The sequence below is a fragment of the Sebastes fasciatus genome, chromosome 6 (assembly GCF_043250625.1).
Source record: "Sebastes fasciatus isolate fSebFas1 chromosome 6, fSebFas1.pri, whole genome shotgun sequence".
NCBI lineage: Eukaryota > Metazoa > Chordata > Actinopteri > Perciformes > Sebastidae > Sebastes > Sebastes fasciatus.
This window is the reverse complement of record NC_133800.1, coordinates 8,977,494-9,001,299: the sequence shown is the minus strand read 5'-3', so window position 1 is coordinate 9,001,299 and position 23,806 is coordinate 8,977,494. Positions and strand designations below refer to the sequence as shown.

Here is a 23,806-nt window from a genome sequence, read left to right as displayed (position 1 = left end):
TGAATATGTCATGAAATAGTACATCATGGTGCAATCTGCCATGATATATCATGGCTCAACTTTTGGCATAATGCAGCGTCATCCGGTGAGGTACTGTGTTGAACATTCATGCAAGCGCACATCCCTGGTAGATCATTTTGTAACATCAAGGCCATATTTATACTGTTTACTTCGCACCCATTGTGACGAAACATGAAATAGTTGCTGCCGTAATAAAGTTCCAGGGTTGTAAAATCCTGTCTCTGAGTATTAGAAACTGTTGTGTCATCTGATAAACCTTTCAAAGCATACATTTTGTTACTCCAACATGATGTCTTGTATCAGATATCATGCCGTTGCTCTCACCAACACAGCCTCCTGTGTTGTTTCTAAACACAAATGGTGATTGGACTCTGGCCCCACCCGCATCCGACGTCGGAAAGCTGTGGGAGGAGATGGTTTCTGAAGCTAGTCGACAGTCCGACCAGAACTTCTGATGGAGTATACTTGTCCCTTAATGATGAGCACTGTAGACTCTAACTGCAACAAACTGGGTTCAAATCTCATTGAACCCTCATTTTTATGGTGAGTACAAGACATAATTCAAAGTATGCATCCATCATGTAACTCAAAAGCATTTCACTTTCTGTCAATGCTTTCAAATTTGGAGATCTTTCAGGGTCAGGTCAAGACCAATTGACTCCTCGGTAGGACGCAGCAAAGCACTATTTTCACACTGAATGTCCAAGGACCTTTTTCCCTGAATCCTAGTGTAGGCGTGATGTGGAAAGGTTGCATTCTTTAATTACCATGCTTTCTTTCTTTAGATCAGGTCCCACCGAGATTTGAACTCAGATGACTGGATTCAGAGTCCAGATTGCTCACCATTACACCATGGAACCATTGTATCATTAACCCACTACACAGGTTTGCTAGACAGTCTTTTACATGATATCACAATGTCTGTTTTCTATGCAGAGAAGAAGGTATAGTACAATAAAAAAAGAAGATAACATGAACAAGCAACCTTTACAGGCTAACTTATGTAATTTAGTAAGATAAACGTACACAGAGGATGTGGCAAGTGGCAACTGAAGACATCTTTTTGAAAGACTTCAACACAGATGCCAACTGTATACAAAGACATGGTAACTTCACACTGGTTGACAATATAGAGGCTTAAAAAAGCTGCTGCTGACGTAGTAATACTGTATTTTGTCACACACTTGACCCCCCCAAACTTAGACAGAATTATTGACTTTTATTACCCAATTGCATGTTACAGGCACCGGTTCCAGCGAAAAACACTTGTTGTCAGAAGTGGAATTCGAACCCACGCCTCCAGAGGAGACTGCGACCTGAACGCAGCGCCTTAGACCGCTCGGCCATCCTGACTGAAAAAGTGCCATGTTTGATTGAATTTTTTTTTAAATACCATTATATAGCACATTAAATATGTCATGAAATAGTATATTATGGTACACTCATAATGATATATTGTGGCTCAACTTTTGGCGTAATGCAGCGTCATCAGGTGAGACGCTGCATTGAACATTCATGCAAGCACACATCCCTGGTATATAATTTTTTTTTCAGTGAAAGACACTTGCTGTCAGAGGTGGGATTCGAACACATCAATGCTAAAGGACCTGATCATAACAAGTCCTGGTCGTCACTAAGCTTAGAATAAGACTGAAAAGATGTGGTTGTGTTTGGAGAGTTTTAATTAACAATTTTAACATCCAGTGGTGCATTTTTTTCACATACAATGAAGACATTAGAGCTGAAAATTAGACAACAATCTCCCTGTAAAATAATACAATGTTCATCTTCATTTGAACAGTTTGTGGCCCTGCATGCCAGCTGCATTCAATACACGGATACTTTCCAAACAGGTCACAGAGCAGGACCTGTCTATTTCATAGGTCCTCCGTACCTTCTTGCAACATTGTCATTGGTTTCGGCGGCCTCCTTGAGTGCTTCCATCACCAGAGCGTTCCTCTTCCTTGTCTCTTCCATTCTCATTGGGTTCGATTCAGGCAGATTCTGATGGGCAGTAAAGCAAGAGAAAGATAAATGTAATTCATTTATATATTTCACCACAAAAAAGAAAATATTAACTAAATTTCTTTGTACTAGTGCAGTGCTCGTTCAAAACATGCCTGTTCAGAACGGGCCGAATGCTTGGCTGTGCAGGAGCAGACTTTACTGTTCGAGAGGCAACTGCCTGGGCCCCCAACTAAAAGTGCCCAAAACAGCTATAGATTTATTATGATGTTTAGATATTACATTATGTTACTCTTCTTACTCCTTTTATCCTGAAGTACTCAGTACAAGTCCTTGTACTACTACTTAGTGTGTACTTCTACTTCAGAGGAAAACATTGTAGCACTACATTTTGGCCTACCTGACAGAGAAATATTACTAGTTACATTACAAATTCGACTAACAAAATATAACCATTCAAATATGATATTCAATAAACTATCCAGCATCATATTAGAATTGAACTCTTCCCTTGAAGTAAAAATTTGAATGCAGGACTTTTACTGCTTTTACTGTGCGGTATTAGTAGATTTACTTCAGAACAAAAACAGTTTTCAGTAGCCTACTTCTTCAACCACTTCCAATACCAACATTCCCAGTTAGAGAGGGTGAAAAGTAAAGCAAGTTTTCTTAATCCAGAATGTCTGTCCATTACCGCCCGTTTGTGTGTTCTACTCCCACCCACAAACATAAATCTGTCAATAAAGATTGTGTCAATATCACATAGTGATACTTGTATTTTGTTAAAACAGTGCCCCCGTCAGTGCCATCAGTATCAGTTCATTTATAGCCTAATGTTAGCTTTCTACTTCCGGCGATTACACTTCAAAAACCATTTAAGTGATGTTCATTTGTTCGCCACAGAGCCTTTTTTCTGCAATGATCCAAAATCCAATGGAAAAATACCATTGTTTTTTTGTCGAGGGAACCAGTGCTATGCTAACTTCCAGATTGGCTTACAAAAATCATCCCATCAGCACTCTATAGGCCGTTTCAACACAATTCACTGTGACCCAAATTGCATACTATACATCAAACTGGCAATACGTCACCCACAGTAGGGCTGGGCGATATGGACCAAAAAGAGGTATTTTTAGGCTGAATGGCGATACACGATATCTATTTTCTACTACTACTTCTGCTTTGTATTTTCTACTAAGTGGGCTAAATGTTCAGTTGTAAGTCAAAGCCACATGTAAGATGCACAAGCACTTTTATTAAAACAGATATGGTTAAGCTACATTTGAGACAAATAATTGAGGACTGCTTTAATTCAATAAATTCAACAATACTAGTTTCAACAATTTGTTGTTCTGGATTACTCAGTAAAGTGCTATTGTGTAATTAATCTTACTTTCTTAAACAGACCTGAGCTAGGTCACAGCCACAAATGCTGGTCTTGAGGAGCTTGAAGGACACAAACTGAAACCTACATTGTTCATTTACTTCCACTTGACAACTTCACTGCTAATTTCTCCTCTGCATCTGTCTGCTCTGGGCGCATCCACCTCTCTCTCTCAACTCAATTCAATTAAATTCAAATGGCTTTATTGGCATGACGTAACACTGTACATATTGCCAAAGCATATTCAAATGATGAAAATGTACAATAGTTACATTTCATTAACATCAATAAAATAAAATAAAAAAGAATTTTCAATCAATCAGTTGGAACAACGATATAAACAGGAAACGAAGCAAATTAACAAACAATCAAACAACAAGAAGGTGCAGATAGCTGTCCCTGTCCCTCAGTTTATGGCAGGCAGCAACATAGACTGCTACCAGCTCACAGCTACTAGTGTCCTCCCCCAGTAGGATGGATAATTTCTCTTCATCTGAGAGCTGTAGAAAACCTTTAGTTCTTAAATTGATTCTTTTGAAATATACACACGTAGGCAAAATTGTTGGTACCCTTCCGTTAAAGAGAGAAAAACCCACAATGGTCACTGAAATAACTTGAAACTGACAAAAGTAATAATAAATAAAAATTTACTGAAAATTAACTAATGAAAATCAGCTATTGTTTTTGAATTGTGGTTCAACAGAATCATTTTAAAAAACAAACTAATGAAACTGGCCTGGACAAAAATGATAGTACCCTTAACTTAATATTTTGTTGCACAACCTTTTGAGGCAATCACTGCAATCAAGTGATTTCTGTAACTCTCAATGAGACTTCTGCATTGTCTTTTGTTCTTAGCCATTCTTGGGTGTTTTTAGCTGTGTTTTGAGTCATTATCCTGTTTGAGGACCCATGACCTGCAACTGAGACCAAGCTTTCTGACACTGGGCAGCACATTTCGCTCCAGAATGCCTTGATAGTCTTCAGATTTCATTGTACCCTGCACAGATTCAAGACACCCTGTGCCAGATGCAGCAAAGCAGCCCCATAACATAACCGAGCCTCCTCCATGTTTCACATTAGGTACAGTGTTCTTTTCTTTGGATGCTTCATCTCTTCGTCTGTGAACATAGAGCTGATGTGACTTGCCAAAAAGCTCCAGTTTTGTCTCATCTGTCCAAAGGACATTCTCCCAGAAGCTTTGTGGCTTGTCAATATGCATTTTTGGCAAATTCCAGTCTCGCTTTTTTATGATTTGGTGTCCTCCTCGGTTGTCTTCCATTAAGTCCACTTTGGCTCAAACAGTGACGGATGGTGCGATCTGACACTGATGTACCTTGACCTTGGAGTTCACCTCTAATCTCTTTGGAAGTTGTTCTGGGCTCTTTGGTTACCATTCGTATTATCCGTCTCTTCGATTTGTCATAAATTTTCCTCTTGCGGCCACGTCCAGGGAGGTTGGCTACAGTCCCATGGACCTTAAACTTCTGAATAATATGTGCAGCTGTAGTCACAGGAACATCAAGCTGCTTGGAGATGGTCTTATAGCCTTTACCTTTAACATGAAGGTCCATAATGTTCTTTCTAATCTCCTGAGACAACTCTCTCCTTAGCTTTCTGTGGTCCATGTTCAGTGTGGTACACACCATGATGCCAAACAGCACAGTGACTACTTTTCACCCTTTAAATAGGCAGACTGACTGATTACAAGTTTGAAGATACCTGTGATGCTATTTACAGGACACACCTTAGTTTAACATGTCCCTATGGTCACATTATTTTACATCTTTTCTAGGGCTACCATCATTTTTGTCTAGGCCAGTTTCATTAGTTTGTTTTTTTAAATGATTCTGTTGAACCACAATTCAAAAACAACAGCTGATTTTCATTAGTTAATTTTCAGTAAATTTTTATTTATTATTACTTTTGTCAGTTTCAAGTTATTTCAGTGACTATTGTGGGTTTTTCTCTCTTTAACGGAAGGGTACCAACAACTTTGCCTATGTCTGTATTTCCTTGATGTTTTTATATTTCTCACATTTGGTGAGGAAGTGTAGCTCTTATAACATGTCAAACTGTGTCATCAACACCCTACAACTACAAGATTTGACCACGTTTGAAACACATATACAGGAAAATATACATTTTATAGGCCCACAGAAAAATACATAGAGTTACATACATGAATGTTTTTAAATTGGATGAATTGTTGTGGTTATATCTTGTATGTCTCATTTTATTGTTTTATTGCTATGGAGTCTGAACTACAATGTTTGAATTGAATTAATACAAGCTTTTAAACATTAACAGTATACAGTACCCAAGTTACCACTTTGTCTAAGATTAGTTTAGATGTGTAAGCATTAGTTTGTCAGTACACTGTGTGCTGCTGTTGAGCTGAATCACCTTGAGGAGCTCTTTCCGCCTCTCCTCTCCTGGAGAGATCATGGACCACATCCCGTATCCGAGCCCCATAACACCGATCAGCGACCCAGAGCCCAGCATCAACCGCATGCCGCTCATGATGGAGACGGCTGAGGAAACGGTATCTGCTGTGTGATGATGGTCTGATTCACTGCCCAGAAGTCATTTACAGTATCTAGTCTGCTGAGTTTGGTAACGTCGGACACAGCAGCAGTAGTGCATGCTGGGATATCTGTCTTCTTCTTTAGGTTAATGCGACCGACGACAACATGCAGAGGAGCTTCTTCTGTATTTATTCTGATCGGAAACTAAAACGTAAATGTGTATTATCGCCCCCTGCTGTGTCGGAGTGTACTGAGCCACTGCATGTGGACATATTGTTTCTGTTTCACTTGAAATATCTTTGTGGAACAGTCGTGCAAACAATTTATGTCGGAAAAAAGTTTGAAATCTCCTACAAAAAGACTTTTTGCTAAATATGGTCAAAGAAGTGTAATTTAAAGGTCCCATAATATGCTTATTTTCAGGTTCATGCTTGTATTTTGTGTTTCTACTAGAACATGTTTACATGCTGTAATGTTAAAAAAAAACTTTATTTTACCCCATACTGTCTGCTTGAATATGCCAGTATTTAACCTCTGTCTGAAACGCTCCGTTTTAGCTCATTTTGACAGAATTGCAACAGAATTGCGTTGCTAGGCAACAGCTTGGTCCATGTGTACTTACTTTCAGCTGATGACATTCACATACACTGCAACCAGGAATAAACTGGGACACATTTCGAATTTTTACGTTTAAAATTGTGTCAAGGGTCTAAATATTGTATATTCGTGACATCACAAATGGACAGAAATCCTGACAGCTTGTTTCAAATGCAGAGTTTCTGAATACGGGCTGTGTGTATTTCCCTGTGGAGTGAGTGTTTCGATACTTTCACAGTATTTATATAGGACTCAAGCCTGCTTTATAATAAAAAAAACATGAAAATCTCACTTTTTTATAATATGGGACCTTTAAAATCATTCATCGATGTTACCCAGTTATAGGTAATTTTTTGTTAAATTAAAAAATTATATTGATTTAAGCTTTGTGTGATGCCCATACTGAAACTACTGTCCATCTGTTCTGGAAATGTACACACACCCGTAAACTGTGGCAAGATATTCTGATTTATCTTTGTCCTGGAAAATATTATCTGTGACTTTGAACTTCTACTGTTAAAAAGTATTTTTATTTGTGGTTTTGTAAGGTTCAACACAGTCTATGAGAGAGAATTTTTTCTAATCAATGTCATTATCATTGTCGCAAAATTTGACATTCACAAATGCAAATTTGCAAGAGTTAAAACCTCATTTTAATGTTTTTAAGAAAGAAATGGAACTTTATATTAAGACTATCTTCAAAACACAAAAAGGCTACTAAAACGATGACTTTGTGTTCCCATTTTAATGTTTTTACTTAAGTTACTATTATTTTTATTTGCATAAACCCATGGCATGTTTTGTTATTTATATTTATTTATTTATTTATTTTAGTTTTATGTTTGTTTGTTTTTGTTTTAATTTATCCATGTATTTCCTCTATATGTATTGTTTATCTATGTATTGTTTGAATTGTTCTTTGTAGTGAAAATAAAAGGTGATCGAGCTTTTGCAGTACTGGCTCCCCGACTCTGGAACAGTCTTCCAATGAGCATTAGATCAGCAGACTGTCACAACTTTTAAATCCCGTCTTAAAACCCACTTTTATAGAATGGCTTTTCCAATCAGCTGAATTATAGTCTTTTGTATGCTTGTGTGCTGATGTGTATGTATGTGCATATGTAACTGTATGAATATGTATATGCTTATTTCTTCATTTTCCCATTCTATTGTTTTTTATTTAATTATTTATGTTTCAGTGTATTCTGTTGTATATGATGTGGATTTCATTGGAAAACATTTTGTGCTTTGGGCTTGAAAGGTGCTCTACAAATAAAAGTATTATTATTATTATTATTAGTGTCTACAAATATAAAATAAAGACTATTGGGGGGAAAAAAGGTGGAATAAAAATAGGACTAGATTCACCAAGATGATCCATAATTTTTCTCCATTTTTGCAAGTTTGTTGTTGTTATTTCTATCCTTTGACTGAGAACCTTTCACGACTCGTTCGGCTTTATTCGGCATAATATATTCACCAAACAAACGCTATAAAGTCAATATTTTGAAGTGTTAAACAGGTAGAGAGTGATTCTTGTTCCTGCTCAGCTGTCAGCACTTTTAGTGTTAAGTGTTTGGCATCATCTTCTTCTTCTTGCCATACAAATAAGGGCAGTGTTGAGAGAAATAGAGATGGTGCGATGATTGGTGTGCTCTACTTCTTCATCATAACTTGTGTTTATATATATAATTTGGCAGTTGCATATAATTGATATAATGTACATTGGTAATGTTGATGAAGATAAGATAACTACTTTAAATGTTTGTCCTGATTCATGGCCTTTTTTAATATATGGATAATGCTACTTTTGTACAGTTTTGCTTGTTTGCGTGCTGTTTTTTATTTATTTATTTAAGTTTCAGTGTATTCTGGTGTATATGATGTGGATTTCCTTGGAAAGCATTTGTGCTTTGGGCTTGAAAGGTGCTCTACAAATAAAATTATTATTATTATTATTATTAGTGTCTACAAATATAAAATAAAGACTATTGGAAAAAAAAGCTGCATGTGGACATTTACAGTCTAACTAACAATGGTAGAATAAAAATAGGACTAGATTCACCAAGATGATCCATAATCTTTCTCCATTTTTGCAAGTTTGTTGTTGTTATTTCTCTCCTTTCCTAGACTCTTCTGAATGATAACTGTGTGATTTAACTAATATATCTAGACAACGTGTCAGATATTCTTCACATTGTGTAATCCACATTTAAACCTGTGTATATATATATGTAGACGGTGAATTACCGCCACCCACTGGCCATGTGTGTGTGTGGTGAGCTTTTCCTAATGCAGCTAAAAGCAGTCGACCAATGAAGACGGAGCGTCTCGGAGGTTTTCCGCTTTCCCCTGAAGTTACTTGACAGATCCGACATCACTTCAGATTGAAAGAATTCAAGATGGCTGCTCCAGGTAAGCGTTCAACTTCTCTCTAAACTATTACTAAACTCTCTGACGGGAGGAGGGCTCACTGTTATCACCTCAGATGTACAGCAACTGCTCTAGCATACTTGTTTAACGCATGTCAAGTGAAGAAGTTGTGTTATCTTGTGTGAAGACAGCAGAAGTAGCCAATAAACTGACGCGGTGGTAAAACCCCCCAGATTGGCTAACATTAGCCTGCTAGCACTAGCACAGTGAAGTGAGCTAAATTAGCTTCTGAGTTAGCCACATAATCTCCTCTCCTACACCTAGGCCTGTTGAAGAAGGCTAGGATACGGGTTTTAGTGTGTTGTATAACGCATGCGCAGTGTGACTCAAACTGCGGTCGTGCGTTTTGATTGGCTCAATTTCGGCGAGCGCAGGCCAGATTCTACTGCGCATGTGCGGTACCCCGATAGCTATGACGTATTGATGTCCCATCTTCCTTCTACAGGCCTTGTCCTACACCAGTTAGCCTGCTAGCTCGCACAGTTTCGAGCTTGATAACAAAACGCGTTGATAACTTTGCGTCGTTAGCACTAGTGTATATTGGCATTATGTCACCTTTATCCGTTTCCTACTAATCTATCTTTTAAAGTTAGTTTAAACCGTCTAATTTGCGTCCCGAGAGAAACATGGCCTCCCACAACTCCAACTGTCATATCGCATCGCAGGCTAATCCCATGCTAATGCTAAGCTAACTGGCTAACGCTATGTAGCATTAGCTAGAAGTTTGCAGCTTTGGACTGTCAGCGCTTCGTTGCAGCTTTCATTTAAACATCGGTCTGGTTACAACATTTAGGGTGAGTTAATATTAGTTCAGTGTGGTAATCCTAGCTGTAAACATCGTAGTGCCGCTAAGTAGAGCATAGCGTAGTCGATGAGACCGGCTAACGTCAGCTACGTGCCGTTGTCTCGCTCATGTCTCTCTCGCCAGACTTAATGCAACATTTAGGCAATAAACTGTTTCCCTCTTCAGCGACGCATGTTTTTATCTAACTTTGTGTCCATAACGACTGAGAACCTTTCACGACTCGTTCGGCTTTATTCGGCATAATATATTCACCAAACAAACGCTATAAAGTCAATATTTTGAAGTGTTAAACAGGTAGAGTGATTCTTGTTCCTGCTCAGCTGTCAGCACTTTTAGTGTTAAGTGTTTGGCATCATCTTCTTCTTCTTGCCATACAAATAAGGGCAGTGTTGAGAGAAATAGAGATGGTGCGATGATTGGTGTGCTCTACTTCTTCATCATAACTTGTGTTTATATATATATAATTTGGCAGTTGCATATAATGTACATTGGTAATGTTGATGAAGATAAGATAACTACTTTAATTGTTTGTCCTGATTCATGGCCTTTTTTAATATATGGATAATGCTACTTTTGTACAGTTTTGCTTGTTTGCGTGCTGTTTTTTTCACAAGTTTTTGCAATCATATACAGTGCCAAGTTTGTTTAAAACAGGCTTTGTGCATTTTGTTGGATTTTTACAGTTGATTTCTTAGGAGAGGCATCTACACCCTCAACCCATGATACCATCATGATATCTGGGACCGATAAATGACCATTTTCCCAACAATCAGATCCATCCTTTCTCCTTTCTCTTACTAATTACATTTCAAACATTAAGAAATAGTTTTGCTGTTGTAAAGTCAGTAACAAATGCATCATCAAATATTAAAATTAAATTAATTCACGCTTCTGAGATGTGAGCAAAAAACGCAGCCGGATCTGGTGGATGTTGGTAGTTTAGTTTTGTTTGGTGGTACATGTTGTACATATAAAGGTTGCAGATATTATTGAAAGTGCTACACAATGAGTTTAAGGGAATTTAAGATATAAATCTGCTCATTACTGTTATTTTATGAGGTATATTGTGTCCAAACTGAAATATGTCCATGTTGTAGCAGGCTCCAAGTAAAGGGCCAACTCTTCTGGATCCCACTGTGCATGAAGCTCTCCTGAGGTTGTGGTGTCTAAGTGGTCCGTGTCCCAGCTCCTCCTGCCTCACATCATGTCCTCCACCTCCTCCTCCTACTCCTCCTCTGGGGAGACTAGTCCGGAGGATGTACCCCGAGGTGGGGGCACCATTCGAGTCTACCTCCCCAACAAACAGAGAACAGTGGTGAGATGCTTGGCTTCATACTGCTCTTTATCAATGATGCAGCAGAAAAAACTTTTTTTTTCATGCAGCAAATATAAATATGAGTATGATGTTACTAGATTAATGAGTTATAGCTGACTATTATCACGTCTGTGAAAGAATTATGCCACTTTCTGTTGTAAGTGCAATTACTCACACAAAATTTGACATCTTTGACAGCATGTTAATGAGTAAGCTAGTGGACAGTTGGTGTCAGCTTTCACAGATTGTGCCTGCCAGCAACGTTTAATTGACTCATTATTCCTATCAGACATAGATGTCTTGTGTTCATATTCTGAAAAATAGTTGTTAAATTGTCCTGTCATGTGCTAAATTGTAACGTTAGTGATAATGATGATTGTGCATTGTAGTTAAAATTTTGCGGAGGACAATGTGCTCCTCATGTTATCCATATCGCTCTACTGTAAAACAGCAAGCCATGTGGCCGAGCTCAGCAAGGCCTGCATACATGTCCTCTTTCCATTCCTTGAAGTGAAACTTGAGTTGATTATTTTGCATCATTTGCAGTAATATTGCAGACAACCCATTGTTGGAAAATGGATTGTCTGCAAAATTTAGCTGAGCTCTTCCAGTTTTCCTGCCACACTATGTACCAAATCTGTTTTGTATTACTATGTTAGAAATGCACATATATTTGTGACATCTTGTGTAGTGATATCACCACGGTCCTTTACCTCAATGTGCAGCTGTCAGTTTTGCTTATCAGTATTTCCAGTATGCCTCCTTGTTACCTGTGTGTACCTGGCCAATGAATGTCATTTCAAAGTCACATTTGTTCTAATACAGTTTCCTGTCCTCAGGTGACTGTTCGCCATGGACAGACTGTGTACGAGAGTCTAGATAAAGCCCTCAAAGTGAGAGGCCTGAGCCAAGAATGCTGTGCTGTATTTCGCCTTCTAGAAGGGTAAGATTGCATTATTGTCCGCTGAATGTCCTCCCACACCATATACGGGATAATGGGTTGCATTCAGCATCGCCAACATAAAAGATCAAGAGGCAACAGCAAACAATTGGCATAAGTTTTAGATCTACATATTGTACAGAGTGGTTTGTTGATCCATTTGTGTATGAAGTGAGGCGCAAAGTATTTTTGTGTGTTTAAGTTATTGATACATGCGCAAATACAGTACCTACCGTGTGTGTGTGAAAAATTTTTGATCTAATTTTAATAGTTTTGGCCATCAGTCGTATCCATAATAATAACACTGTACTCACCAAGTTAATTGCGGACATCTAAAGAAGTCAGACAGGATAAGAAACACCAGCAGTTAGATAATCAGACAGTCAAATCCCCAGGTTAGGAATACTTATATGAAGCGCAAACAAAGGCGAACAGTAAAGTGATTACCCCAACTGTCCAACACAGTTTACAGACCTACGTTGACCTACTTTTCTTATCATAGTTGTGGGCACACTGTTTTCCTGTGCAATGAGGGATTATTTGCAACATTTCAGGTGCATTTTAAATTCAGGTTCACCTACAAATAAAGTGGTTTAGATTATCTGGACAATCTGCTTTTACAACTTCTGGTCAGTCTGATCGTCTGACTGCCCGTGTCTCTCAGAATCACTGCACACAATACGTTAAATTATATTTCACCGTAGAATAAAAAAATAAGCATGTTCATGATCTCATTTTCCAAGAGAGATGAGTATCATGCAGTATTAGTATTGGCTGATACACACCATAGCAGAAATACCTTTTTCCTCACATCACAAAAAATCTAAAGTCAAACACCATTTCATTGTGAGAAACACTAAATAGCCACTTCAGGTTTGAAAATGTATGTGTTTTAAACCTGATAATTATATACAAAACTTTCTTTTTCATTCAAGTTTTTCACTTTTTTATGTCTTTGCCAGTCGTAAGAGACTGACAGATTGGGACACAGACATCACTCCGCTGGTTGGAGAGGAGCTTTTAGTCGAGGTCCTGGATGATATTCCCCTCACCATGCACAACTTTGTAAGTAGCTGGCGAATACATTCACATGTTTATGGCTTCTTTGAAATATCTTATATATATTTATAGAATGCCAACCTATAGGGAACTGGCCTCGTTGGCATTCCACAGGTTCGTAATTGTCTTTTGCCTAAATGTTTGTTAAACATAGGTGGTGTGATTATTTATAATAAAAAAAAAGTGAACATCGTGGCCTCTTTATCTGTGCAGGTACGGAAAACCTTCTTCAAGCTGGCTTACTGTGATTTTTGCCACAAGTTTCTTTTTAACGGCTTCAGATGTCAGACATGCGGCTACAAATTTCACCAGCACTGCAGTAGCAAGGTCCCTACTGTGTGCGTGGACATGGATACAGTGAGCAAACGGTGAGTTGTACAAGGGGGTTCAGTATCAGCCAGTGATTCTGTTCAGTTTATTAGTGGGTGTACTTGTATGAGGGCACCAAGGGCCTTTATGATGCCATCGAGGGCAAGAGATATTTTCCAACTTCCACTGTTTCTTTAGCATAGCAGCCACCCCTGGCATGGGTGGGATAGAAGGGGGAAGCTCAACGGGGAACTCAAAGTCCACATACTAGCTTTTTCAGGAGCTTTAAACCACATTTCATTGTCTTCCCCAGATTTCTCAGTCGTACTGTTAGGTTTTTGTTTGTTTGGTTTTTACACAGAACTGTCTCTGTGCTCAAGAGTCAACATTCAACCTCAAAAACAGGAGAAAATAGGACCAGATAAAAATAAAGGCAAGACAACTATGCACTCTGTAAAAATCGTCGTTGGTGCTGTAGGTGCTACAATAAAGAGTTTTAAATAAATGCACGACAGACTTTCATTATTTTGATAGTTTGAGATATTTTTCAGAAAGCAGTTCTCAACTCCATGAAATATTAATGGATTAATCTGCTATCGGCTTTTTCCTGCTCCAAACTATCGGTATTATATCGGTTGACCTCTAAAAGATAACTGATAAGATGAGATAAAACTTTATTCTTCCCAAGGGAAATTGCTGTGCCGCAGTTGCGGCACAGCAATATATATATATATATATATATATATATATATATATATATATATATATATATATATATAGTACAATATGGATCATAAAAATATAAACAGCTTAACAGTAAGGATCAGTTTAGGTGGGTTGCATATAGATATGTAACAACCAGAGCCTCACGATCTTTAAGTCTTTACTGTAAAAGAGTATCTCTTTGTCTTGACACCTTGTTTCATTAGGTCTTTTTGGTCTTGTCCTATCCCTTTTCTCCTATGTTTTGTCCAGATTTGACCCTAATCCCTGCACAGATGAGTACCCACGGATACTATTGCCAGACAATTCCCCATCGCAGAGCAACCTAGCCTTAACCCCAGAGCCTGCTGGGTAAGCTCCTATACTAAACAAATTATATTCAGAGGGCAGTATAGTCTCAGTCTGTGAAACTGATATTAAAATACAAATTGTGACTATTTTACTCGATCACTCAGGATGGACCTCCTCTCCCCGACCTCGGCCTTTCGCTTCCCCATGCCGGGTGGAGATTGCCAGTCTCTACAGCGGCATCGCTCCACCTCCACTCCCAATGTTCATATGGTCAGCACAGTGGGCCCTGTTGGTGTCAGCATTATAGAGGTCAGTGTTGGCTGCTTGGTCCATATTTTGTTTGGTTGCTATAGTTACGAGGATCCGATTGTATCTACTGTTCAATGTATAACAACTGAACAGATAAACAGTGTTAGTTATTGCCTGCTTTTCACTGCCGATCAGCTTTTTGATACAATTTTCAATACAACACCATAAGTTGAACACCTAGCTCCAGTGCTTGAAAATGTTGGTCCTTATAAAGCAGGCAATCCACTGACATCAACACCTTTTACTTACCTGTTTATTAAATTAGCAAATGTGAATTAATAATGCTGGGCCTCTCCTCCTTTTTAGGAAGCACTAAAATACAACAACACAATGGGTATGTGCATCATTTATTTTATTTTTTTAAATGTATTGCTTTTTGTTTCCTTCACCGTTTCAAAATTTTTATTAATTTATAATTTTGCATGTGGTGTTAGTCTCTTTTTTTTCAAAGTACTCCTGTACTGCCTTCTCATTCCTGCAGGTCCTGAGCCCTCACCAAAGCCCTCCACCAGCCCACCAACTTCTCTTGGCTCTCCGGGGAGGAGACCGCCCAAGTCTCCCTCAGAGCACAAGGAGCGCAAACCCTCCTCATCAGACGACAAAAAGAAAGTGGTACGTAGTCTTTGACCTCATTGGTTGTCGTCAGACAAGAATATAGAAAGTTAGTAGTGACTGCAAACCCCTTGAAAGGTCTATTCACAAATTGGTTGTGCAAAAAATCTCAAGTAAAGGGATTTACTTATGGTGTGTTAGTAGCTCAAAACATTCGATCAATGTGATGTTTCAGCACCGAGGGGGCTACAGAGACTCAAGTTACTACTGGGAGGTCCATTCTCGAGAAGTCACCATTCAGAAGAGAATAGGTTCTGGCTCCTTTGGAACAGTCTTCAAGGGCAAGTGGCACGGAGACGTGGCAATCAAGATCCTTAAAGTCACCGAGCCAACGCCTGAACAGTTGCAGGCCTTCAAAAATGAAATGCAGGTCTTACGGTGAGAATTGCTGTCTGTGTTTCACATAACTTACATACATAATAAGTCTTCCAGCACATGTCACCTTGCGAGATTTCAGAAAAAGACTTCCCCTTGAGCGAGAATCTTTCCATGATGTCAGACACTTATAATAACAATCAGAGCCTGTCATGGCAATAACAAGCACTTTTAGTGGACATAAAAGACGGTGCCAGCTTGCCCCAATAGGATTACATTGCTAAAATACGTTTTTCAGCTTCTCCGGTCCACAGCCACATTACCTCGCCGTCAGACAGCCCTTTCTGACGGGGAACTGAACTCATTATATTGCTCTCTTCAAAGCCACCAGACTCCATTAACAAAAATACAAATTTTACCTCGTAGAACACGGGAATATGCATACAACCCAACTTCCAAAAATACAAACTAACCCTTTCAGTTATTTCCAAACTTAGCACAGCTATGACTCAGCTAGTGCTAGCATTCACATTATTAATAACCTTGTTGATTAGCTCACTTTGGTAGCCTATGTCACTGCTTTTTGCTAACAGCTGAGTGGGCGTTTCCATTTGAAAATAAGGCAAAGGGACCTGCTCTTTAGCCTATTTAGTAGGACATTATTATAACTCTTTGGCCATCACTTTGACTTTGACCAACACTGGTTGATTTTGTTATCACATTTATATCTAACTCTCAATTATAACAATTCAATGACTGTACCTTAATCTGATTATGGATCAGCAACACTAATACCATTTCTGTTCTCTGCAGGAAGACCCGCCACGTCAACATCCTGCTGTTCATGGGTTATATGACTAAGCCCAACTTTGCCATCATCACACAGTGGTGTGAAGGCAGCAGCCTGTACCGCCATCTGCATGTCACAGAAACCAAGTTTGACACTATGCGTCGCATTGATGTGGCCAGACAAACGGCACAGGGCATGGAGTAAGACTTGCTGCTAGATTCCATTTCACTATTACCACTTACTCACTGCTGACACCCTTTTTTGAAATACAACATGTGTCAATTTGATGCAGTGTTTTTGTTTTTTCCATTACACATTTTTTCGCACTTTGAGAGAATGGTGGTTCGTATGGTTGAGAGAAATTATTCTGTGAGAGATGAATGTTGTTTAACTTGTTTCAGCTATGGTCTGAAAAGGGGGATTTGATAGTGTCAGACATACAGTAATGTTAAAAGTATAGACTGTTAATATTGTAAGAGAACCTCTGAGAAAGCTAATGGCTTAACACGATGGCTTTCTGTTGTTGTTGTGCAGGATGCAGAAAGTGGAATCAAGTCCTGTCAAAATGTGGTGCTCTGCCTCTTCCCTTATACAGATGAAATCTATAATTTTTTTTCCCCTCCCCTTTCAGTTATCTTCATGCGAAGAACATAATTCATCGAGATCTGAAATCAAACAGTATCCTTTTATTGTCCAGTGGTGTTTTTAACAAAGTAGATGTGTAGGTTTTTCTGTGCTTAGATCACTGTATACTCAACCAATAATCACAATGACAAATTTGAACATGTTCTGTAGCTAGCAAAGGTCGAACCACAAACTTGAATCATAACCTTTTAATAGACAGACATGTACAGAACAGTCAAAGTATATAAAGGACAGTAACATGTCATTTTCTTCTGTGGCTTTGAAATGAAGCAACGACTTTAATGCGAAAGGGTGTTAGTATCCGTGGGGGAGAACAGTATAAAACATGTTGCATGCAGTAGGATAATGATGCTAAACATACAGACTAGGCAACCATGACCAATGAAACATTTGAAATGGAAATTAACACGTAAAATTTGGTTACGTTTTTATGCCTCCGTGACAGCCTTAGGTTTTTGTTGTAACTAATACCATGAATATGTACACCAGATGTTTGTTGTAATATTTCCTGAGCTTTGCTGCTAGATATTTTTCTTCACGAGGGCTGGACTGTTAAGATTGGTGACTTTGGCTTGGCCACGGTGAAGTCTCGGTGGAGCGGCTCTCAACAGGTAGAACAGCCCAGTGGATCCATTCTGTGGATGGTAAGCCTCTCTCTTACTGTATATAATTACTTTGATTTGATGGAGAGACATCCACTAAAATGACTGATTATTACAAAACTATGACATTAAGGAATACCTTTTGATGTCATTAAACAACCAAATATTTGGAGTGGTGAACTCAACTTAAATATTAACGGAGCTTTTGCCAGACTAGCCTGACTCGCTGCATATTCTGCAGGTTTTTGCCCGTTGTAGTTCTATACAGAATTTAGCTCCCTTCATTAGCCAGTCATACTTAGCCCCCTAAGTTTTGATAAATATTAAACCTCTACTTTATTTGGATTAAGCAACTTCAGTATTAGTAAGGCTGCTTTTTACATTATTCTATGATAGTGGCATATTTTCATTTGACTTATTGTTCCGCACTTAATGTTTTAACCACTTTTGGAAATTAGAGTAAATGTGTTTGCCAGTCGAAACAACCAGACTGCACAAAATGGTGAACAGAGGTCTAACTTTAGTTGTCTGGGGCAGTTGGGCAGTTGTTCTTTTTAGTCCTTGTAAACACTACATTCTGTAAAATATTGGATCAAACTTTTACATCAAATGAAATTTAAAAGAATTAGCTGTGGCACGGGATTTCATTGACTCAGTTAAATCATCACATTAACAGAGACTGAATGTAACAATAGTCTGTTTATATATAAATAATTGTATTTATGTTTTGGGGCTATTTACTGTACTTTATGTCAATCCACAATGTAGCACACATTATTTCATCGGGTGGTGACGTAAAAACAGAGACAAAAATTTCACAATAACTCCATCGACCGGTTTCTTGATGTATATTTGGTGATCTAATTGGATTGTGGGGCACCTTACTGCATACATTTTCATGTAAATGTGGAAAAATAGATTTTTGTTGTATTGTATTCCTATGTGATGAGTACTGTATGTTAGCCAAATATATTTTCTATAATTAAGATATAGCAAACTTATTAACAGCTGCGTTAATGTTTAATTTATCATGAGATTCTGGCAGGTCATTACAGAAATGATGTGCTTACTTTTGCTTTTTTTCTCTTGTTTTCCTCAGGCTCCTGAGGTGATCCGAATGCAGGACACCAACCCATATACGTTCCAGTCTGACGTATACGGCTACGGAGTCGTTCTGTTTGAGCTGATGTCAGGGACCCTGCCTTACTCCAATATCAACAACAGAGACCAGGTTACATGACACTACTCTTCTTTGTATTTACACAACAGTCTCGCATAGTCAGATCTTCACAGGGCTAAAGAAAGGTCTGGCTCCACACATTATCATTCTGGTATGGGGGGGGGCACTATGGCTTGTTTGTATTTCTTTAAACCAATCACAATCATGTGGGGCAGCGCTAAACCCAGGATGCAGCGACGGTGCACTTGCAAAATAGATATTGCAGATAGTGGAAGGGGAGGAGAATGCCGGCTGAAATAGGCCGCCAGTGGTAGATTTGTACCCACAATCTACATCCGGGGAGTCAGACTAACACAACATTGACATAGGGCCCTATTTAAACGATCTCTAGCGCACGGTCTAGAGCGCATGGCACAAATGCATTTAGGGTGTGTCCAACTCCACTTTCGCTCGTTAAACGGCGCATAATCTGGGCACACAGTAAGGCGTGTGTTTTGGGAGTAACATTAATTAAATCAATCAAAGTGTCAACTCCCATTCCCTTTAAAAGCCAGGTGCGCCTGCACATTGGCAACATTGCTATTTAAATTGCGGATTCAGCAAATTGGTTGGCGGTTTTCTACTGAGGATCCTCTGACAATCCTCTGTCCCATCAACAACTCCATCTAACTGCATATGAGCAAATGCACCGATAACCTATTTAACCGGTGCGGCATAGAGGGAAATGCCTGTCCAAATGAGCTTTTGTGCCCCCCTACAATTTATTATATCATAATTAACATTAAATATGACAAACATGGGGCGCCCCAGGTAGCAAGGCTGAGTTCTTACCGCAGCGGCCTGGGGTTCGAATCCGACCCGTGGCATCTTTGCTGCATCCCCTCTCTCTCCTACTTTCATAACTCTCACTATTGCTATCAAATCTTTAAAAAAAAATGACAAACATGTATTGATAAATAATGAACTGTATTGACATCAGCCTAAAAATGCCACCGTTTAGGGGGAGAGGCTCCGCAAACTTTGAAGTAACCTACAACCACACTCGCACACACAGAGGGATGAGGAGAGGAGATGCTGAGCACAGACAGTGGCGTGTGTGCACTGTCCACACGAGGCATAAAAACAGCACTCGTGAACTCATGACAAATTTTGTTTGAAAAAAAACGTGTGAGTGTGTGACAGAGGAGATGTGCTGCATATGACACGGGGCGTCTCTGTCGCTTGCGGTTATCGCTCTGATCATAATGGTCACACCAGGTTGAGCAATACAATACAGCATGAGAGCCTCACTTCATTATGGTAAATGGACTTGCATTTATATAGCGCTTTTCTAGTCTTCCGACCGCTCAAAGCGCTTTACACTATATGTAAGCATTCACCCATTTACACACACACACACACACACACACACTCCAACACATGCAAGTTGCCAACCTGCCTATCAGGATCTAATCTAAATACTCATTCACAGACCGATGGCTCAGCCTTTGGCATTTTTGCTTGAGAAATGGCTGAAACAATTAATTATCAAAATAGTTGCGCGTTCATTTTCTGTTGATCGACAAACTGTTTTAGCTTTAATTTCACCTTCTACGCATCGTCAATATCTACAACAAATTTCATGGTAATTTGGCCATTGGTCGTTTTTTGAGACATCTTGAACTTCAGTGTAGAGCAAGTGGAAATTTTGATCTGCTGGTGGGACTACATAAAATGTCATCACCAAAAGTTGTTCTCACTGGCCCGAAGTGTTTCACTAACTGACCAACAGATGGAGTGACATACGTCACCATACACGGCGGCTTTGTCACTTTCACCAGCTGTATCAAATGAAGACTTTAAAACCTGTTGGCAAACATTGCAATCCCTTATCCTCTTGTTTACTGCAGCTTCAGTTTGTGACACTGGCACTGTTTGCCTACATGAATAGCACAGTCAGATTTCAGCAACAGTTTCCTCTTTGTTTTCTCTCTCAGATAATCTTTATGGTTGGACGTGGTTACTTGTCTCCAGACCTCCCTAAGCTGTATAGTACCTCACCCAAGTCGATGAAAAGGCTCATCGTTGACTGCCTGAAGTTCAAACGTGACGAGAGGCCCCTGTTTCCACAGGTGAGTAGTTTATAGCTTAAGCATGTACCGAAAGGTGTCCTGCAAAATTAGCACAAGCCCAGCTGTGCACAAAAAGTGTGTGTCCGTCAAGTTATTTCAAAAAACATTCTGACAATTGACAACTTTACATTTGTTTGTTTTTTCATCAGATCCTGGTAGCCATCGAGCAGGTTCAAGACCTGCTGCCAAAAATCGAGCGGAGTCGCTCGGAGCCGTCGCTCCATCGGGCCGTCCATGCTGAGGACCTGAACCCCCTTCTGTTCCACACCACCAGGCTGATGCCTCTCTAAGCTCCTCACAGCACGGGGGCAGAGAGGTCGTCACCCTGTCCAAAACCACAGCATTCCCCGTGCCTCAGGGAGGCCACAAGCTGACTGTCCTGACAGACCACAACCCCGATCTCACTTCCTGCCCCTGCAGAGCCCTGGAGATGCAGCACTCAGCGCAAAAACACAGTAACTGCAGAAATACCTGTACCATATTTTAGTCTGATAGAGAATCTTCTTTTCCTTTAAACAAATGACAAAGACCTGCTCATTAAGTGAAATAATGATCTACTGTATCTAGAAGGATGTTAAAATGCCTCTGATCAGTCCACTTGAGGTTCAATTGCATCACATAGTCTGACATACTAGGAGGTCTTTTCAGTTGTTTTGAGGAAAAGTTCAAAACGGACGTGTTTTGCACATAACCTGCAAAATGTTATGCCTAATTAATTAATTAATTAATAAAATAGTCTCACTCAGACATTTGTGTAGCACTGTGATCACAGCCAAAAGATTTAAATCAGTTCAACAGCCATAATGCTGGAGCTGCTGGTTCAGGTCACCTGATCAGCTTACATGTTTCAAATGCTCAGTTGTCATGCGCCCCTTTCACTCTAATGTGATGGGAGATCTGAGATGTGAAGCTACTGATTTGAAAGCAAACACTGCCTGTCTGGGAGTGTTTTGTAAAAGATGGGACATTTTGTCTCGATGGGAACCTCCACTATTTACTGCTAGAATTGATTTGATGTCATAGTTAACCACAACAACAAATCAACATGAAGCGGCAGAGGAAGTTCAAACTATTGGAAGCCTACAATAGCGTGTCAACCTCACTAAACTATGCAAAAAAAAGTTTAGTGAAAAATGAATAATGGTTACCTCGGTGAAAGCGTCTAGGGCTGCACCGAATAGTTAGAAGCTTCGCTCATAACGTTGACATTCGAATTCTAAATCAACTTTCGAATGCTGCGCTGCTTTTATTTTATTTTTTAACTATTCAATCTGTTCAAAGCCCGTATTTCTGTAGAGTTGCAGATGAAGATTAGGCTACACTAATATTTATTAGTATTATACTATTTGTAGAATTAGATTCCAGTGGTGGCTGCGTAGGATTGTATCCAACTCGTGTGTTCCAAATATTTCCAATTCCTCCAGAGCGTAAAGTCAAAACGTATTGAAAAAAAACCAGCTAAAAACATTTTGTGAATTTTGGAAATGATTACATCTAACAAAATATTCTGCTTCATTCCATATTTGTTGGCGTTTAGCGGTCAAACAATTGTTTGAATCACTTTATTATAGGGTGATGACATTATAAAACATGACAACAGATATTTGGAGCTTCATTCAAAAACCTCAATTAGCTTTGAATGTAAATAAAATGACACACAGTACAGATCTATTGCACATGCTGTATAGCAGTGACGGGGCTTGAAAAAAAACAAAAGTGGCGGATTGCTGCAAATCAAAATGACCTTTTCTTCCACAAAGTGGTGAACACCTCACAATAAGGTATCTAATTTGGATAGACGTACTCAAATCACCAAGTTCGCCTTTGACCCGAGTTCCCTTTGATATTGCAATGGACAAAAAAAAAAAAAAGTTAAACTCCAAAAGAGCACTTGACATGTGGAAGTTGAAAAGTTAACCCAGCAGGGTCTGGCAGAAGTGGCTGTAGCTCAAAATCAAATATTATTTTTTTCTATTGTGTCTGAGGATTAGAGCTATGTTTAGTAATTCACTCATTCCTCTGTTGAGTCTTAAACCTTATTGATTGGGAATAATACAACAGCAGGTAGAAGTTCATCTGGTTTTACTCATTTTCTTCAAAGTAACTAAAAGCTAAAAGTTACTTGTAATATTATTTACCATACCCCCACTGGGATTTCTTTTTCAAGCTTGTTGTAATAAGTTCAGACTCAAAACAGGATTGAATTGTTAGGACCAATATTTTAGACAAGATTTCGTCTGATAATTTAATTTGCTTCTCTGATATTCAAGATTTCAAAATACAAGTTTAAGAAATATTCCCAAGCATTTTATTTTTGCCAGTTCAGAGAAAAGCCCCCTGAAAACATCAGTTAATCATCACAGGCCACTAACACCCAGCAGGATATTAACAATTCTGATGCAGATAAAATCAAATACTGTATTAAGATGGTTCAGGTTTAAGGGCTCTCAATAGACCGATAGCATAGTATTGATCAATTCTAAAGCAACTACTTTAACTGCAACATTTAAATCTTGTGTAAAATCGGATCACTGTATTGGTCTGCCCCTGATACACGGTGACATATACACCATCAAATCAAGGAACTCTCCAAGAACATAGAAGTCCTGAGGCTTTTTCTTCAGCCGATTCCTTTCTCGAGTTTTACCTTTTTTTTTTATTCATAATTTTTAGCCTGAGGAATTGACAGACCATAGTAAGTTGCAGTCTCAATGTAAATGGTTAGTTGTATTGCTGCTACATATAATGTGTTTTCTGTTCAATTTGTTTTCTACACCTTCAGAGACGAGAAATGCTGGGACTGGAGTGCACCCCCCGTGGCACACAGCTTCAACAGGTCTTTTTTCAGTCTAGTCTTAAAAGTTTATTCTTA

At 39.0% G+C, this 23,806-nt stretch overlaps 2 protein-coding genes and 1 non-coding gene across 6 annotated transcripts; 1 reads left to right on the top strand and 2 right to left on the bottom strand.

The window, feature by feature from the left end:
• Positions 1 to 1,291: 1,291 nt before the first annotated feature.
• Positions 1,292 to 1,374, bottom strand: trnal-cag (transfer RNA leucine (anticodon CAG)). Its single transcript has one exon. It is a non-coding gene; the product is annotated as a tRNA-Leu (tRNA).
• A 311-nt stretch (positions 1,375 to 1,685) lies between these two features.
• Positions 1,686 to 6,043, bottom strand: uqcc3 (ubiquinol-cytochrome c reductase complex assembly factor 3). The gene is made up of 2 exons (XM_074637511.1): positions 5,777 to 6,043; positions 1,686 to 2,025 (listed from the first exon to the last, which is right to left on the bottom strand). Exons 1-2 carry the CDS (start codon positions 5,891 to 5,893, stop codon positions 1,894 to 1,896), a joined length of 249 nt encoding a protein of 82 aa, XP_074493612.1. The 5' UTR covers positions 5,894 to 6,043; the 3' UTR covers positions 1,686 to 1,893.
• A 2,717-nt stretch (positions 6,044 to 8,760) lies between these two features.
• On the top strand, positions 8,761 to 22,675 carry araf (A-Raf proto-oncogene, serine/threonine kinase). Of its 4 annotated transcripts, none has more exons than XM_074637506.1 (16): positions 8,761 to 8,910; positions 10,834 to 11,048; positions 11,888 to 11,991; positions 12,951 to 13,053; positions 13,261 to 13,415; positions 14,332 to 14,430; positions 14,535 to 14,679; positions 14,986 to 15,013; positions 15,161 to 15,291; positions 15,467 to 15,669; positions 16,420 to 16,596; positions 17,028 to 17,074; positions 17,567 to 17,685; positions 18,743 to 18,874; positions 20,800 to 20,934; positions 21,084 to 22,675. In XM_074637506.1, the coding sequence occupies exons 2-16, from the start codon at positions 10,938 to 10,940 to the stop codon at positions 21,222 to 21,224; spliced, it is 1,830 nt and encodes a 609-aa protein (XP_074493607.1). In that variant the 5' UTR covers positions 8,761 to 8,910; positions 10,834 to 10,937; the 3' UTR covers positions 21,225 to 22,675. The 4 variants fall into 4 exon arrangements, with proteins under 4 accessions (XP_074493607.1, XP_074493606.1, XP_074493608.1 ...); XM_074637505.1 differs by having other exon boundaries at positions 8,772 to 8,910; positions 10,831 to 11,048; XM_074637507.1 differs by lacking the exon at positions 8,761 to 8,910 and adding an exon at positions 9,348 to 9,722.
• The last annotated feature ends 1,131 nt before the right edge of the window (positions 22,676 to 23,806 follow it).

Coding starts and splice junctions, on each gene's coding strand:
- uqcc3 (XM_074637511.1), bottom strand. CDS start 5,893: ATGAGCGGCATGCGGTTGATGCTGGGCTCTGGGTCGCTGATCGGTGTT. Junction 2,026..5,776: donor GGCGGAAAGAGCTCCTCAAG/GTGATTCAGCTC, acceptor ACTGCCCATCAG/AATCTGCCTGAATCGAACCC.
- araf (XM_074637506.1), top strand. CDS start 10,938: ATGTCCTCCACCTCCTCCTCCTACTCCTCCTCTGGGGAGACTAGTCCG. Junction 14,431..14,534: donor TTAACCCCAGAGCCTGCTGG/GTAAGCTCCTAT, acceptor TCGATCACTCAG/GATGGACCTCCTCTCCCCGA. Junction 18,875..20,799: donor ATATCAACAACAGAGACCAG/GTTACATGACAC, acceptor TTTCTCTCTCAG/ATAATCTTTATGGTTGGACG.